This window comes from Terrapene carolina, unplaced genomic scaffold (assembly GCF_002925995.2).
Source record: "Terrapene carolina triunguis isolate 2854851 unplaced genomic scaffold, T_m_triunguis-2.0 Scaffold112, whole genome shotgun sequence".
NCBI lineage: Eukaryota > Metazoa > Chordata > Testudines > Emydidae > Terrapene > Terrapene triunguis.
The window spans coordinates 542387-557229 of NW_020664463.1; the positions used below are offsets into that span (position 1 = coordinate 542387).

General features: G+C 41.5%; 1 protein-coding gene across 5 annotated transcripts in view; it reads left to right on the forward strand.

The window, feature by feature from the left end:
• CALD1 (caldesmon 1) overlaps positions 1–14843 on the forward strand; it is a 253423-nt gene that overhangs the window by 220633 nt on the left and 17947 nt on the right. For 4 of the 5 annotated variants that reach the window (XM_026652186.2, XM_024209149.3, XM_026652187.2 and 1 more), the window contains 3 exons: positions 7166–7323; positions 10661–10922; positions 13404–13544. In XM_026652186.2, coding sequence (XP_026507971.1) covers positions 7166–7323; positions 10661–10922; positions 13404–13544 — 561 coding nt within the window. Of the gene's footprint in view, positions 243–893; positions 978–7165; positions 7324–10660; positions 10923–13403; positions 13545–14843 lie in introns of all 5 variants that reach the window. The other variant, XM_026652189.2, reaches the window with a different exon arrangement.

Below are 14843 nucleotides of genomic sequence, written 5' to 3' on the forward strand. Positions count from 1 at the left end.
AGGAGAAGAAGAAAGCAGAAGAAAGGGAGAGGGCAAAGGCAGAGGAGAAGAAGAGAGCAGCTGAAGAAAAGGCTAAGCTAGAAGAGGAAAAATTAAAGGCAAAACAAAAGGTAGAAGAGAAAAAAATGGAAGACAAAAAAATAGAAGATAAACAGGTAAAAGAGAAGAAAATAGAAGAAAAACAGGTAAAAGAGAAGAAGGTGCAAGAGGAAAAACCTCAAACAGTCTCCCTAAGAAAACAGGTACAGTAAACATTTTGCACCAAACTGATGATGCCTGTGATTTGTGAGAAATGTAATGCAAGAAAAAAAATTGGACTGGAATTTACTCACAATTCTGTTCCTGTGTTTAAACTACTAACTCTGTTTCATCAATATTTGATTTCCTTTTTACTAAAGCTTCTTGCTCCTACTTATCAATAATGCAATGCATGGCACACTTATGCTTCCCCACCCTGGCTCTGAGATCCTGCAAAGGAAAACCTTGCATGTCAAGATCTCTGCACAATTTACCACTGCCTTTTCCTGTTGCTTTAAGCCAGCCCAGTGCAATAACGCCCGAGGGATGGAAAAGCACAATTCGACACAGGAGATATGTGGGCACCTGGGAAACGCTGTGTGAAGAACGCTGACTAGAAATGTATGTTGTTTGAAGCAAGCACAGCTCGGGGCGTTCTCTGCTGGGATATGTGTACAGTGGCACGCGAGGGAGAAGGAAGCGCAAAAGTCCATAGGGGGTATGGGAGCACAGTCCCTTGCGAGGGGAAGAGCAAGCACAGCTGCACATGGAGATGTGGGCACAGCAGCACAAGACGGGTATGTGAGCACAGCTTTGGCAAATGGGAATGGACAGGGCTTGTTGTAGAATGACATTTTCATCTTAAAAATAAAAAGGGGGAAGAAAAAGAGGTTAAAGTGGAATCTAAAAAAGAAAAGTTACCAGACGAGAAACTTCAACCCACCTTCAAAAAACAGCAGGTAATTATGATCTACAAAAATTGATGCTATAAGGAAATGTTCACGAATTTAAACAAATTCAGCATGAGCCCTTAGCGTAAAGGCCCGAATCAGCAAAACACTTAAACACATGCTTCACGTTAAGCAGGTGGATAGTCTCATTCATGTCAGTAGGGATGGGACTATTCATATGCTCAATGTTAAGCTCTGGTTAAGTATTTTGCTAACTGGGGCCTTAGGACCAAATCCTGTTTGCCTTACTTAACACGAGTACCCCAGTGACTTCAATGGGACTCACTCAAGTAAGTGATGCAAGCAAGATTTGGGCCCTGGAGATGGATTTCTCAGGATTGTACCAACTAATCATCCTTCCCTGGTTTCCTCTACTTTACTACAAACTTTACTCTTGTGACTGAGACCTACTTTCATAATAATCATGGATGCTTCCAGGTCCCTTTGGCCACTTAACTGATCTAACTAATGATTTTTCTTCCCCCAAATAATCCAGTGCCTAATTATATAAACCTTGCAGACCCAAGATTCTTTTTTTGTTTTAAAGAGAAATTCTACAAAATTTACTGCATTGCATTTCTACTGTAAACACAGGAGCTGGTGCCATGGTGTTTTACTGTATGGTAAGTAAATAAGGTTGGGAACCATTTACTCCTCAGATTTGTAATTGGCAAACAGGGAGAGGTGCTTAGTCTTTGTGCAATGGACCCGCTTTTGGCACAATCCTGCGAAGTGCTGAGTGCCTCAACTTCCATTGACTTTAATAGAAAGTTGAGGGTGCTCAGGGCCTTGCAGGATTGTGCCCCTTTGGGCTCAAGCACATCCATGTGGTATAAAGTAAGCCATAGCCCCCCTGGATGGATATTTAGTAAAGGTGGGGTGACCTGCCTGTGTATCTGCTTGGAGAACCTGAAGGCCAGATCTGCTGCTGCTGTAAATCAGTGCCGCTCCATTGAAGTTGCCGATTTGCACCTGCTGATGTTTTGGCCCAATATCTTGGGTGTAGAAAAGCAGCTAGTAGAACTCAGCCTATTACAGGTGATTATCCCACCCTGAGGATCAGGCCTGATAGCGAATGATGCTACAGACTTTTCTGGAGTGCAGTGCCCAGTTTCAGACACCTCAATTGAAGATGGACATAGGTGAGATTGAAAAGATCCAAAGAGGGCAATGAAGAGGGTAGAAAAATGTTTGTAATTCATATGAAGAGAGATTGGTAAAACTAGGATAATTTAGCCTGCAAAGGAGAATAGTTAAAGGACTCTTCATGTTGATTCTTATGACAGTGAAGGTTAAATTAAAAACTGAACAGTCACTCTGATTGCCTCACAAAACCGAGCAAAGAGTTATTCAATGAAATGAGGGCAAGATTGGGAGTGACCAAAAGATGTTACAAACTGATGACAGTTCATTAGAGTGAGTGAACAGAAATGATTGTCTCTGACTAGTTCCTAGAAGTTAGGAGTCCACGTCTTCAAAGCCACTACTGTTGCTACTAGCAATAATAGGCTTGGCTACTGGTAGTCACAGCGTCAAGGCTAAAGAATGCGTGTAAAGCAAATACAAGGAAAATATTCCTTCGCAACAAGGAGTCAACCTGTGGAATTTACCACCACCCAAAAACAGATCATACTGGAGATTCTTTTAAAAAGGGGCTGGATAAATATATGAACAATCATGTCAATTTCACTTGGCCTCGCTAGATTTTCGTCCTGCAGAGTGCTGAGTGCCCTTAATTCCCATTGAAGTTAATGGGAGCTGAAGATGCTCTGCCTCTCACAGGACCCCCATGAATATAGGCTGCAAGAGCGAACCCTTAAAGATAATGGCCAACTTTCTCAGAAGGGATTAGAGATTTTGCATTCCTCCGTTTTTGGGTGCTCAACTTGAAACACCTTTAAAAGGCCTCATTTTTGGAACGTGCTAAGCACCCACCTCCCAAAAGGTATCTCAAGTTGAACACCAAACCAAAATCATTAGTCCCTTTTGAAAATCTTGGCCATCCCTTTTTGGCTTAGGACAAGAATGGTATTCTCACTACTGCAAAAAAGCCTTTCCGTACACGCCTGCCATGACAGTGATACACAAAATTCAACAAAGCCTGTGTTTTGACAAGTTATGTAGTTACTAACAGAGTTGAGAGACTGTAAGCCTGACTAGATCTGGGAGCATTCTTCTCCTCGCTTTGTTACCTCAGATTTATGCCTATGTACCTGTGTTATACCAGTGCACATCCACTGTAAGTGAGATCAGAATCTGGCCCTCACAGTGTAGGTTTCACTCAGATTAGCAATCAGAAGTCTGACCGCTTCTTTGAACTGTCCCAACTGGTCTGGAAAGTTCATCAGAACAAGTTTTCTCATGACATGAGACTCCTGGTATTTCCTGCTTCCGGTTTGGCTAGACATGCTGCAAAAGTATTCTTTTCTCATGGTATATAGGTATCTCTACTTTGATAGAGATGGGCCCCAAAGCTAAACCTTAGGGTACCTCTACACTGCAGCGTGGCGTGCACTTTCCAGCTTGGGTAGACAGATAGACGGTAGCTCTTCTTGAGCTAGTGCACTAAAAATAGCAACATAGCCAATGGTAGCACAGGCAGCAGCTTGGGCACATACCCAAGGGGTCTGTGCAGGTTTCTACTCAAGTGGCTAGCCGGAGCTGCCACCCGTGCTACCCTTCTAATTTTAGCACACTAGTGTGTCTTTGTCTGCCCGAGCTGGGAATCATGCTCCCAGCTACCGCCTAGAGATAGCCGTAGATGCCCACAGTTTTTTGGGGCCTTCCAAAATTGAACCCAAATCAGGAACCAAAGTTTGCAATCTTTATAATTGGCAGAACCAAAACTTTGAGGTGTTCAAACTCTAGGTGGAAATGTTGCATCTCAAGTTCTAATTTACATTTCTAGCAGGAACCTGGAATGGAGAGATGTGCGAAAATAAAAATAGCTGAACAATTTACAAACCTCCAAAAAAATTTCAATCATGTTCAATTTGATTTTGGGGTCAAGATCTGTGGGGGGAGATGGGCGATGTTTTTTGAAGATACTATCACAGATCTGATCTAATTCCACTAGAGTCAATAGGAGCCTTTCCATTCATTTCAGTGTGAGATGGATTGATCCCTAATTCACTGAAATGTGTAAGCATGCAAAAATGTTTACATCTGTCACTTTTAGGGTGCACTGCTATGAAAGGGGCTGTTCCTGCTTCTGTTGAAGTCAATGGCTATTTTGCCATTAAAATTAATAAGAGCAAGATTGGGCCCTAAACCCTTAAAGTGTTTCTCTGATAACCTATTTTATTTTCCTTTTTATTTTTTGAGTCAAAAAGCCCAGTTGTGTTTATTATTTGTGTGTGTGTCCCTGCCCCCCCCCCCCCCCCCCCACACACACACTTGGTAAAAAACCATAATCCTTTAAATCAAATCCTATTAGCCCATGAAAAGGTATTCCCTAGCCTGTTAATTCTAAAAGTGTATTTTTTTAATATTAGTTTTCTTAACAATTTCAATTAAGATATAAGATACACTACCTGCCCCTGCTGGGACTGCAGCTCAGGCAGCTGACATACTGGGTTTTTAATGAGAATTAGAAGGGACTTGATGAAAATCTCATAAAAGGAAATTCTGCCCTTTCAAAATCCCAACACAGAAGTCCTGGCATTTGAAATCCTGAAACAATCAACACCCCAGGTCTCTAAATCACTCAGAAAGGGATTGAGAAGTGCAGGGGATTGCTAATGAGAGCTTTTCACTGTTATTACATCACTGGTTCAAATCTTGCCTGGATTGGGAGTGACCAAAAGACATTACAAGCTGATGACTGTTCATTAGAGTGAATGAACAGAAATGATTGTCTCTGACTAGTTCCTAGAAGTTAGGAGTTCACATCTTCAAAGCCACTACTGTTGCCACTAGCAATAATAGGCTTGGCTGCTGCTAGTCACAGCATCAAGGCCAAAGAATGCATGATCATGGAAACTGAGTTCCCCTCTTACCTATTAAAGTGATTCCACTTAGACGTAACTGAGGGTATGTCTATACTGCACAAAAAGGTGTGTTTTGAACTTGGCTTACCCAACTGGAGTTCAAATAGCAGTGAAGACCCCATCAACTCAGGTTAGCAGCTCAGGTTTAACCCCAGTCTCCACTATAGGCTTCAATTCGAGCTGCTAAACTGAGTTAACAATGAAGACACGGCAACTCAACTTTTAACTTGGGTTAGCAGCTGAAGTTAAAACCTACAGGGGAGCCTGGGGTTGAAGTTGAGCTGCTATCACAGGCTAAAAGATGAGTTGCTGTGTCTCCCCCCCCCAAACACACACACACACTTGCAGTCCATACCACATGATAGCTGTCACTTGTGGTACTGGCATTGTATGAACAATACTTAATGCCAGCTAGAGGCAGAACAGGTCTTAAGGGTTCAAACAGGGCCGGCTCACAGCAGTTTGGCACCTGAGGCGGGGAGCTCAAATGACGCCCCCCCATTCCTCCTCACTTGGGCCAAAACTTTGAAAGGTCTCAATTCTGCCTTCCTCCAGCACAGCACTCCACCATCTCTGTGCATCTAGAGCAGAGAGGATACTTATGCACCAGCAACAGACACAATTTTCTACACTCTGGGTCCTAGTGCGGCCCCCCCCAGTCTGGCACCTGAGGCGGCTGCCTCAGTTTGCCTCATGGTAAGGCCAGCCCTGGGTTCAAGCTGTGCAGTCATGTCAGGTGCTTTATAAGCCCTCTCCCTCCCCCGAGGCTCCTGCTTTTGAAAAGTGGGAGGGAATGCCTTGGAGGTGGGGCTATTGAAAGGTGCATTGAGCAGACGAAGGATAGAAATAGTGTAGAGGTTTGGGCTTTTTCACTAAACGCAGCTTGGAGTACGTTTTTTTAAAAAAAATGTGTCCTAGAATAGGATTGTGTACGATTTATTTTTCTCTTTGGTGATCAGATGGAAGGGCAGTAGGATGCAGAGGAATATAGGTACAGTTTGCTAAAGGTTTACAGACAATTCTCCAAATAAATGATATTTAGGCTGCCCACCAGAGCGTTTCCCAAATATGGCAAAGCTAAAAGTGAAAAAGGAGATCTTCCGTGGGTTAACATTGGTATTTTCCTCCACTGCTATTTAAAGCTTGTTTTGGCTGCTGGTCCAGCTAATTTCCTTAGTGGGAATAATTCTGTCCAGAGAACAGAAGAACTGAAATCAATTGCCATATCCTGCACTTTCCATTAGCATCCAACCATGACTCAGCATGCTGGGGTCAGGCCATCAGTGGCAATAATAAATAATTTTCAGCCCAGAATTTTCTGGGTGGGGATTAGAGAGCGAAACTAGTGCATAATGATTCTGGATCTTAGTCAGATTTATGTCGGTGAAAGGCTTGTAGGGGAAGGGGGAATCTTGCCTTAATGTTTTCAGAGAAAACATCTGCTTCTTCATAGGAGTAAGAGCTTCACATCCAATAGTATCCTCCTCCACTAGTCACTGTTTAGACTGGGGTACAGGTGATAACCCCAGTTACATATTTATCAAAGAAAATATTGCTAAGAAACATAATTTGTAACTACTTGACTATTGCAAACTATACTTGTAATAGCTAGGTAGTATGCACCTGCTGTGACACTGAAAGTCCTAGGTACATCCGTATAGCACATACCTCCTGTGCTGTTGAATGTATTGGCTACATCCACATAGCATGCACTTGCTTTGTGCAAATCAGTTTAAGATTGTATTATTTCTATTGCGGTAGCACCTAGGGCCCCAACCAGGGATTAGGGCCCCATTGAACTAGACACTATGCAAACAAAGACAATCCCTGCCCCAGAGAGCTCAGTCTACGATTTAGACAATACACAACAGGTGAATCAACAGACACATGATCAGGAAGGGGATGATGGGCAAGGTAGTGGTAGAGACTGCATAAGAAGGTAAGGATGCTTGAGATTTCCAAGGCCACAGCAGATTTGCACACAATGTAGATGAATTAAGCTGCCTGCATATTTAACATAGATCAGAAATCGAGGATGGTTGCAGGCCACATTTTAGAACTTGACAGGCTATTCCTGCCATAGAACATTTGAAGACAGTTACTCATTGATGGTGGGAAACTTGTTTTCCTTTTCAGTCATTCACAATGTCTAATTATGATTTTTTTGTTTTGTTTTTGGTTGTATGCTTTCTAATATCTCCTGAGCAGATCAAAGATGACAAGGCTAATAAGGACAAAGCACCTAAGGAGGAGGTGAAGCCTATCTGGGATCGTAAGAAGGGATTTCCTGAACCAAAGCCACAGAACGGAGAGCGTTTCCAGGAACTTACTACTCACAAACTTAAACATACCGAGAATATTTTTAGGTAAGATACACATTAACACTAGATTTGTTTATATCAGAGTAGAGCTGTGGGGCTTGTTGCCTTTTATGGGTCTCTGTTACCGTACTTTTAGCTGTGTAGTACAAGACTTAAATTTCCAACATCATTGAAGATTGTAATATTCAGTGGCTCCTTAGAAATAAATTCAGGATCTCAAGCTATTTTGTAGTGGACGTCTACCCACCTCACTGTAGTGGGGAAATGAGAAACTCATAGCAGAGTAGTAAACAATAAGCAAACTCACCCCCTCTGTGGGGATCAGTAATTTGTTTTTACCATACTCCTATCATCTACTAAACATTTCTTAATGAACTTCATCTTTTCATAGTCTACATTATGAGCCAAGAGCTGTGCTTTTATACCCTAGTGGCACAGGTGCCTGACTCTGAGTGAGATAACCCATTGCCAATTACACACCTGCTTTTAATTACACCCTATATAACCAGCTAGAAGCAGCCTTGCTTCCCTAGGGTAACTCTTTTAAGAGTTGATCTTTGGGTTGTTTGTGCTAGTGAGCCTTGAAGTTAATGATTTCTGCACAAAAGAGTGATTATTTGGTAGAGTGAAAACTACATCCAGCCAAGTGTTCTGCCTTTTTAAGAAAAATCTTAAGGTGGTTTAGCTAGACAAGAACATAAAACTGTCTCTGAGGCTTCTGCTACAGTTGGAAATCTAAAGGTAACTGGTTGATGGGGAGAGATTTGGAAAGGCTCATCTCTGCTAGAAAGTGGGGAAGCAAGGGGGAATAAAAGCAAAGAAGTGGAATGGACAAATAAGTTAGTAGTCATCATTTAGTTCATTTTTGTGCATCCTAGCATTTTCCTAGCATTTCCCTAAGGGTTCCTATGGGGAAACAAACTTTTTCAAAGGTGAAATATTCAAAAACCCCTAGGTTGTCATATAACATAGTGATGGAATAGCAGGATATGAGTCCTGTTAGTAACTGTTCTGTATACGTGGGTCAAATCACCACTAACATGAGTTCTGTTTCTAAAATATGTATATAACTTTTTTCACATGCTTTATTTCTTGTTAGAGCAAGGACTTCTTTGAAAAGCTTCAAAGGGGGTTTCTGCACTTTTTTCTTTCTTTTCTTCTCCCCACCCCTAGGGGAGAAAAAGTTTGGTGTTTAGTCATAGGGCTTTAGTTTAGGATTACCTGTACTCTCATTGTCTATAAACAAGATGGTGGCAAGAGACTGAGAGACTCATAAGATATGTCTAAATGGCAATGATGGGAAATAAAACTCCTTAAGACTGACTGAGAAATCTGAGGCCAAAGAGAAATAGTGTCTGTCCCATCTTTGTTGCTATTGCTGACAGAATAGTTAGAAAACTTTATCTTTGTGGTTTCCCTTTTGCACCTGCCCTTCCTCCCCACTCTCATATGGGAGTGCAAAAATCCTAAGCATGATGTAATGCATTTTTCACATTGTTCTGTCATTTTTGTCTCTCTCAAACCATCCTATTTCTCCTGTGTGAAGACTGGCAGTTGGCTTCTTTTTCTTAGCACCAAACAGGCACTTCTGAAAGCTCTTCCTCGGTCTAGAAGCTCAATACTGATTTCTTGATGTTGGCAGCAGGGGCCTGAGATTCCCAGAATGTGCTGAAAGCAAAGAGGCTCAGGAAAAAAAAATATGAAGAGGATGACTGCCAATTATTGTTCTCTACTAGAGAATATGCAGAAACAGCAGAGGAAATCCTCCATAGTGTATATTAATAAAAGAAGATAGAAATAGCCTGTGGATGTACATGATTAGGAGATAAACAGTTATTTTTCAGTAAGAAAGACAAATGTCATTGTTTGGACAAAATATTCACCCACACCTTCCAAACAGTGAAGAAAAAAATTGCTTAAGGCTAAATTCTACTCTCAACTATATCAGTACAAATCTGGAATAAGTCTATTGACTTCAGTGAAGTTACTCTCTATTTGTCCAGAGGTAATTGGAGGCAGAAACTAATCCATATTGCTGAGGGAAAGCTTAACTTTTGCACTGTTGGCTCTTGTGGCATTTAATTGTGCAACACTGTGGTTTCATTGCTGTAGTGTTTAGGATCTCCTTTTTCTTGGGTGTAGAACAGGGAAGAAAATAAAAACAATATAAATGCCTACTTGCCCTTTCTCTTGTAAGTATCATGCTGATACCTCAAGTGTTGACCCCCTTGTCTGGTGTATTAATAAATACATTTCAAGGAGCAAGCACTTAAACACTGATGTGGTAATTACATATATTGGTGCTGCTATTTGACACTCTGACAAAAATATGTACTTCTCGTGGGCAGTATGAATGAACTATTTTTTTTTTAATGTCTTCGATTATAAGAGCTGGTTGGAAAATATCTGGTTTGGTTTGGTTTTGGGTTTTCTTCCCCCTGTGGAAAAAGTCAATGAAAAATCTAGTTTTGGGTTTATGAAAAATCAAAAACTCACACAGAAAACTTCAACCAAGTTTTTGACCAGACCTGATTTTATATATATATAATATATATAAGAGAGATGCAAGAGTCCAAGATAACAATTGGTATTACATTATTGAAACATCTTGTGTTGAAAATACTGATGGAATGATAATATTCCTCCTCCCCCGGTAAACTGAAGACTAATGCCCTAGCAATGTGCTTTAGCTCTCTTTAAAGAGATTTGTTAAACACTTTATATAATCCCTTAGAGAAGACATTTGTCTGAGAAATCAAAGGATTATTTGTCTTTTATTACACCGAATATAGTGTTTTGTTTTGGATATGTACGTGTTTCACTTTTCTCAGCCTTAAATATTTATTTATTGCTTTTCATTGGATCCCTGAATTGTTTTATGCATAGATTAGTCAAGTATTATGCTTTTAGAAGCTGGAACATATCTCTGTAGGTAATATCCTTACATATTTGTACCATATAATTGAGAATAAGTGTGTATATACTATGGAGCTGGGACTAAAATAAAATGGATCTTGAATTAAAACAAAACAAAACAGTAGACATGAAACTTTCAAGTTCACGAGTTAAGATGTCTCTAGAAAGGGGGTGAGACACATTTGTCTTAGGTTCTGAGGCAATATGATACAAAAACTACCCTTCCAAGCATGTGGGACCCTTTGGTCCCCCACTATCAGGGGAAGGCAGAGATGTGCCTCTGGGCTCCCCAGTCTACTTCAGCCCCTGATGAAACCTGCTGAGGGTAGTACATGCTCTGTGAGGAACAAAAGATGTTTGTGTGTGTCAGGTTCCTATGTTGCTGCCTAGTTGAGTGGTAACAGGTGATCCAAACTGGCAAAGGAAAACCTGTGGCATGTTAACCTGCTTCTCAATTCTTTCTCAGCCGCTCCGGCATGAAAGCAACTACAAATGCTGAGGATGGTAAGCCGGTGTCCCAGGCTGAAGCCGGCAAACGACTAGAGGAGCTGCGCCGTCGCCGAGGTGAAAATGAGAGCGAGGAGTTTGAGAAGTTGAAGGAGAAGCAACAGGAGGCAGCTGTGGAGCTGGAGGAACTGAAGAAAAAGCGTGAGGAGCGTCGGAAGATCCTTGAGGAAGAGGAACAGAGGAGGAAGCAGGAGGAGGCTGAGAGAAAAGCCAGAGAGGAGGTAATGGTGTAGTAATAAAACTGTGAGATCCAAAGTTAGACTCTGTTCTGCTTCACTTGCTCGTATTGGTCTTTCATTACATGATCACACAACGCTGTGCAGTGAGGCATACTCTTGGGCAAATAATCAAGGGGACTGCACAAGGAGAAAGGCTTTGCTTGACCTGTTTATGGGTGGCATTTTAGGCCCTGGGATAGTAGCTCAGCTCAGGCCCAGATTCTCAAAGGTATTTAGTCTCCTATCTTACATTGAAAACCATGGGAGTTAGGAGCTGAAATACCTTTGAGGATCTGGGTTTCAATATCTAAGGCAATGCTGTGTGAAAGGCTTTGTTTTGGTTTTACTTTTCCTAATGTCAGCCAACTTGGAAGGCCCAAAACTAGATTATTTTATTCCTGGATCTGCTACTGTTAACAGACTGTTACCTTGGGCATGTGGCTTTGCTCTTGCTTCCTCTCTCTCCCTTTGCCTGTCTTATCTATTTAGACTGTAACCTCATCAGGACAGGGGTTGGCTCTTGCTATGTGACTGTACCTAGCACAGTGTGGCCCCAGTTTACATAAAAAAAATTAATGGAGATCTCCTAGAACTGGAAGGGACCTTGAAAGGTCATCAAGTCCAGCCCCCTGCCTTCACTAGCAGGACCAAGTAATAATTTTGCCCCAGATCCCTAAGTGGCCCCCTCAAGGATTGAACTCACAACCTTGGGTTTAGTAGGCCAATGCTCCAACCACTGAGCTATCCCTCCCCCCATTGGGAACTTTAGGTGCTACAATACAAATACTTAACAAATCTTTCAGTTTTCTCAATCAGATTCCTCCTTTTGGGGGCCCTACCACCATTCCACTAAGTTTTTCTTTTCTACTACCCACTAAGGTTGACACGGAGGCTACAAAATTGGGTCTTTCATCACCCATTTGTACAATGCTGTGCAATGGCACATGCTAATGGACAGTAAAGCTGCACTGTTTCTGTCACCTTCAATCTCAGCTGCAAGTACACAATATTTGGTATTACATGATCATATACACAGATGTGCTAGTAAGATCCTGATCTAATCCTGGCGCAAAAGGAGATAGCACCAACGGGTGACATTCTAGTCCCATGCAATCCAGTGGCAAAACTCTCATCTCACAAGTGGGACCAGAATTTCATCTGTGGTTGTCTTGAGAATCTTAACTCTGATTTTCTTATTTCCCGTGCATACAAAATATCAGGTGCAATGTTGCAGCAACATAGGCTTTTGTTTATTGTGGATGTCTTCTTTTTTTTTTTTTTTTTTTTTTTTTGGCCACATATCTTAAATTACAGAAATCTTGTTTCTATCTGGGGAGGGAGAGATGAGACTAACACAGATGTTTGCTGCAAATGGGATTAAATGCTAGTTTTATAATGGACTGAATCTCATTAGAAATCTTTGCCTCATTTAAAATTTAATACCAAAAAATATATCTGTTTGCCTATGTTTCTTCTGCCAAGTGAATCTCTTTAAACTGGATGTTCAGATCTCTGGCACAGTAATTAGGGATCTAAATTATACAAAAAATGAACTTGGATATTGGGGACTAATAATAATAGTACTTAGCACTTATAGGGAAGGGCCAAATCCTGGAACATGCTGAGCCCCCTGCTTTCCCATAGAAGAACTCTGTGAGAGGAAGGTCACTCAACATCTTGCAGTATCAAAACAGGCCTTGCTTAATAGGGCTAAGAGTGACTGCCCTCTAGTTCAACTGATGTCTTACAAAATAAAAACCCACATTATCTCTGCAGAGTAATATCCCTTCTTAGGCTGTTTATGGTGCTTTTCATCTTCAGCACATTGGGCATATATTAATCTCCACCATCTACATGAGGTAGCTAAGTATTAATCTCTGTGCCACAGTTCCCCATCTATAAAGAGGAGGAGAAGTGACTTGCATGACGCTAAAGAAGGATTCAGTCTTGGAGGTGGGATGGGACCTTGGGAGTTCTTGGGTCTGTTCTCTGGCAACTAGGAAGTTCCTCTCTGTTTTCAAGGGAATAAATTCCATTCTACCATGAATATCCTGACTTAGAGATGTGTTAAGTGTGTCTTTCAATAACATTTTTTTAAATCAAGTGTAACAGTCTTAAAAGTTAACATTCAACTTCTAAAGTCCCAGTCCTTTAATGAAAAACAGCATTTTTCATAATGTACTGCTGTCTCTCATTACACACTGGGCCATGACAGTACACTTTAAAGAGGAAATGTATTTGGGGGCAGGGGGGAATTAAGATCGTATAGATTAACGCACACACACTTGATACTATGGTTGCCTAGTGCACCACAAATACATTATAAATAGCTAGAACTAAAATAGGTCACTGAAATTTCTGGCTGGTGTAAGGATTTGTGTTCTCCATGAATCCTGTAAATTTCTCCAGGGGTTTAAGGGATCTGAGGTTGATGTGGTCTCTTGAAGTAAACAAATGACTAGCTATGTGCTCATACTGTCTTAGGAGGAGAAGAGGAGGCTGAAAGAAGACATTGAGAGGAGAAGGGCTGAAGCTGCTGAAAAACGTCAGAAGATGCCAGAAGATGGTTTGTCAGATGACAAGAAGCCGTTTAAGTGTTTCACTCCCAAGGGTTCATCTCTCAAGGTAACTTCTGCACTAAGTCTATAAATGAAAATAGAACAGGGACTCAAGCTAAAATCCCGAATACAAACACCCCAAAATTTTGGGAACACTTTAAATCTGAACAAGGATCTCAATCTGAATTTTGCGAATGGACCTTAGCCAAAACCGTGGATCCAAAGACCTTCAAACCTTGTAATGTTTGAAATCCAGGTCAAGACTTTGCAGTATGAGCCCCTCTCTAGAAAGCTTGTGAGTCTGTATGTATATTGCCTAGAATGCAGGGTAGCCATTGTTCTTGATAGTCAGGATGTCTAAAGAGAGGCCTTTCTGATGTTCTCAGGAGGACATCACTTTGGAAAGTGTTAGTGTTCTCAGTGTCAAACTAACTTCAGTGATGATGTGTGGTTAGAGAAACTGGAGAGGAATCAGAAATGGACTCTTCCTTTCTACCTCCTCAGTTCTCTTCCTCCCTAACATTTATGAAGAACATATGGCCACAGAGGACTTATCTCGTCTACATGCTTATACTGTATATTAAATCTATTTACCAGTGGGTGAAACTCTCCCCAGAACAGAGGGCTACCATAAAGCCAATCCACCACATAAGCCCCAACTACAAATTGCTGGGCTCAATAATGTAGGTTTTTGTAGCAGGGAAGAATAACTACTTCTGCAGCAGGAATTACAGGATGGCTCTCTCTGTGGCTTGTGTTATGCAGGAGGTCAAACTAGATGACCATAGTGTTCCTTTAGGCCTTAAAATATATGGGGGAATCCTGACCGCCCACTAAAATCAATGGGAATGTTGCCCTTAACTTCAGTGGAGGCAGGTATTCATCCTATGAACTTGCCCTTTGTATAAGGAAGGGGTGAACTCAAAGGTTTATGACCTGCCTCAGATCCTCAGCAGCATTTCCATTGAGAGCAATAGTGTCAGCGGGGCCCCTGCAGCTCTCAGCTGTGGTGGGTGCTTCCCCTCCAGCAGGGCTTGGGCTCTAATGCCCCCTCTTGGGCTTCCGTCAGCCCCCCTCCCCCCGCCCATTATTTTTAGTAAAAGTCAGACAGGTCACAGGCTTCCATTAATTTTTGTTTATTGCCTGCAACCTGTCGGTGACCTTTACTAAAAATAACTGACACAATCTTAACCTTAGTTATAAGTTACTAAAGAGTTTATCAGTAGTTATGGCACTAGCAGCTTCTTTCTAAGCCTCCAGCTGCTAGAAATCAAGATCATTGTGCATGTTCCTCCTGTCTGAACTTTTTCTTTTTCCTGTGTGCACTAAGATGTCTGGACTTCTATGAAATGCAATTTAGGTTTCT